The 3,256-nt window shown below is 43.2% G+C and overlaps 2 protein-coding genes across 2 annotated transcripts; both read right to left on the minus strand.

The window, feature by feature from the left end:
- Positions 1-538: 538 nt before the first annotated feature.
- On the minus strand, positions 539-1,545 carry LOC122056724 (phenolic glucoside malonyltransferase 2-like). The gene has a single exon (XM_042618811.1). The coding sequence runs from the start codon at positions 1,539-1,541 to the stop codon at positions 813-815; it is 729 nt and encodes a 242-aa protein (XP_042474745.1). The 5' UTR covers positions 1,542-1,545; the 3' UTR covers positions 539-812.
- A 51-nt stretch (positions 1,546-1,596) lies between these two features.
- On the minus strand, positions 1,597-2,139 carry LOC122054995 (malonyl-coenzyme A:anthocyanin 3-O-glucoside-6''-O-malonyltransferase-like). Its single transcript, XM_042616399.1, has one exon. It carries the CDS (start codon positions 2,137-2,139, stop codon positions 1,597-1,599), a length of 543 nt encoding a protein of 180 aa, XP_042472333.1.
- Between the last annotated feature and the right edge of the window lie 1,117 nt (positions 2,140-3,256).

Consider the following 3,256-nt stretch of genomic DNA (forward strand, 5'->3'; position numbering starts at 1 on the left):
ACTTCTCCTTACTAGTCATCTGTCACCTTTAACCTGACTATACTTCACTCACTTTTAAACATCAAATTATGTTTGGATCAACCCTTGGTCAATTTGACTATACCTTGTTATATTGTCAAATATCAAAATCCTAAAGGTTGATTGCTATTACTTGGTGTTCCCTACACTAACACTATTATTATGATCGATTTTTCTACAATGATAAAAAAAAATATTAGACAAATATAATGAAGATTTCGCGAACTATAATATTAGTAAGGACAATCTGAGATATTATCATCGCCTACGCATTTACAAAATATATAGAAGCCTAGTTGATATAATTTAAAGAGTACTTGAATTTTTTTAACCTCGTGTTATAGTTGCTTATGGCGCCTAATAACCCCTCTTGAACCCTTCTTTATTACAATAAACACGAGGTTTGGAAAGTTTTTTTTTTCCTTTAAAAGAGTAAAATGAAAATCAAACACGATTTGGACAATACTAAAGTGCCTATACTATTTGAGAAAAATGCAAAAAGAACTGTTTGGAAAATTGCTGAAAGTTAAATCACATTTTTTTTAATCAATAACTATAATATTTAGACGGCATGAGAAACATGACAGCATATTAAACGACAAGCTGAGCTAAACAAGATGTCAGCGGTGTTTAGCTCAGCGCCATGGGCAATACCAATGAAAAACTATCCTGCTTAGGAAACGACGGACAGAAATGCTAACCAAATCCAAACTGATATATGACAAAACACTAGCAAATATCGAAGTTTAGGGGCGAAGAGTAACGGCCGACACCATGGATCGTTGACTTTATAATCAAAGTGTAAGCCCGAATGAGAATTGAGCCTCAAACTCATCCATCTCCTGCTTCGGTAACGCCAAACCAATCTCTACTCCACCGTCCGCATACCTGCTCTCTGACACAGACATGGCTCCTAACCATGCGATCGACGGGACGTTCACCTTCACCAGCCTTCCCCACCCGAAGTCAACGTCGTAAACTTTGAACGACGGCGACCCCAGGACGCTAAAAGGCTGTTGCATCCAGATTTCCCGGTACTTTTCCGGCCAGTTATCCATGCCCTCTAGCGGATCATGTTTGAGCCTTTCGATGGTTTCACCGACGAGTCGTGCTGCCATCGTAAACCCGTCTTCCCCCGCAAGGTCGCCAGCCTTCGCCTCGACGAAGTAGCAGGCGATACAGTTGCCGAAGTATTCCGCCGGGAGAGGCGGCTGCAACCGATGCCGGCAGTCTCCGGGGAACACCAAGTAGAGATGCTTTTCCTCGGGGTATCCTCGCAATCTAACAAGGCAAACCCACGCGTACGCGTAGGTCACTGCGATGGTGGAGCAGTGGAAGGAGAAATTGGACTTGGAGGAGGCCATCTCCTTTAGTCTCCGGAGCTGGTCAGCGTTAATGGTAAAGTTGCAGAGGATCGAGAAAGGAGGCGGAGCCAAATTCATCATTATTGACTCGGTCGACTTCGCATCGACGGCAAAGTTGCTGCAGAACCTGGAGTACAAATCGCTCGGATTCGGAATCATGGTCCGGTCGAAGAAGGGAAGCGCCGGCGCCGCCTTGCCTGACCCTGCCGCGGTTCTAGAAGCCCAGGAGGAGATGAATCTGGTGGAGCTGGAGCCGTCGCACGCCGAGTGGTGGACGGACACGGCCACAGCCACGCCTCTGTTGGGAAACAGTCACCTGCACGGCCGTCACTGGCCTTCGGTCATCGTCTGGGTCAGCTAGTTGGGGGATCAAGTGAAGTAACCTGGCGTACTCGCATCCGGGGCGTCCGGAGAGGTCATCGAAGTCCCCATCGTGCTCGACGACGGTGAAGGTAACGGAGTCGCCCTCGACGTAGTGTAGCTCGTACTTGTCGTGGCTACCCGGGTGGAGGCGGATCTTGCCGGACAGTGGGTAAAAGTCCCGGAGAGTGAGGGAGAGGGCGGATTTGAGAGTGGGGAGGAGGGAGTCGAGGAAGTGGGCAGGAGAGTAGAAGAAAAGGCGCTGAACTGGTGGTTCAGCGTAGAGTAATACTATGTCAAAGACGGTGAAAGGGAGAGAGGATTCCGGCACCGACCCCGGCGGAGGAGCGACTTCAGATCTGTCAAGGACCGTAACTTTCGCAGCCTGCGGCGACATCTTGGAGAAAGAGTTGCAGTTTTGAATGGTAAACCTCACTGAGTGGTAGATGGCTGATGTGAAACCGATGTATCTTACTCCCGTTAGAGGGGAGGGGCTATCAATGCACCGTATTTTCTAAATATACCCTTCAATAATTTTTTATCACAAAATTTTTCAAAGACACCCTATAATATTCCTATTTTACCTTTTTAAAAATCCTAAAAGAAATATAGTATCAAAAATCTAAATCTCTAACTTTCCTCCTCTTCGTCTCTCTCTCATCTCTTCCGCGCACAAACTAAGCAACTCAATTTCTAAGAATACTATCAAATAACGATGCTCAAATTTTATAGGTACTAAATCAGTTGACCTTTCATTATGTTCTACATTATCATTACATAATAAATTTTTATTTTTGTTAGATTTGTATTTAATTTTCATTTATAAATGTAGAAACTTCCTTGAATATGATATTTTTTTTACATGAAAAGACTTTAGTGTGTTGCGTTTATAAAATGTATGGCAGAGATATGATAAAAATCTTGAACTTCAATCGCGCGTCGTTGGGCCTAGGTCCACCGAACACATTGCTACCTGTTTGGTTACCATCGGCCGAACGCACTATGATATAAACATTCAACCTCTAGAAGTTGAACATGTTAGTTAGAGCCCTAAAGCCAATCATTTGATGATTGTATTATGGACTTGTTGTATCATATTCTTATATAAATAAAAGGCATTTGTTTTGGTTATTATACTTACTTGTATTGGTACCAAATAAACTAAGTATAATAGCGTCCTTGAGTAGAAGGTTCTCACCTATATCAATCGGTTAGTTGAACCGATAGTGAGATGATATAGGGAACACTACTCTTAATCATTCCTAGTCGAGTATTAACATTCAGGGACAATGTTAATGCAATAAGACTAGCATGTAGGTCAACTCGATGACTTGATCTCACAAGTCATGGATATGGAGATATCAAGTTGACACATGGGTATGCATTGGAGAATGTATACTGAATGACCCGCCATGAGAAAGTATCATGGATCGTTATATGAGTGTCATATACTTTCTCATGTGACTATTAGTATGACTATTAGTCCTTAGACCTGAAGTCACCATGGTTCCCTA

This window comes from Zingiber officinale, chromosome 3B (genome assembly GCF_018446385.1).
Source record: "Zingiber officinale cultivar Zhangliang chromosome 3B, Zo_v1.1, whole genome shotgun sequence".
Classification (NCBI taxonomy): domain Eukaryota; kingdom Viridiplantae; phylum Streptophyta; class Magnoliopsida; order Zingiberales; family Zingiberaceae; genus Zingiber; species Zingiber officinale.

What these genes read in the sequence shown, in the direction of transcription:
- LOC122056724 (XM_042618811.1), bottom strand. Translation starts at nt 1,541, where the DNA reads ATGATTCCGAATCCGAGCGATTTGTACTCCAGGTTCTGCAGCAACTTT.
- LOC122054995 (XM_042616399.1), bottom strand. Translation starts at nt 2,139, where the DNA reads ATGTCGCCGCAGGCTGCGAAAGTTACGGTCCTTGACAGATCTGAAGTC.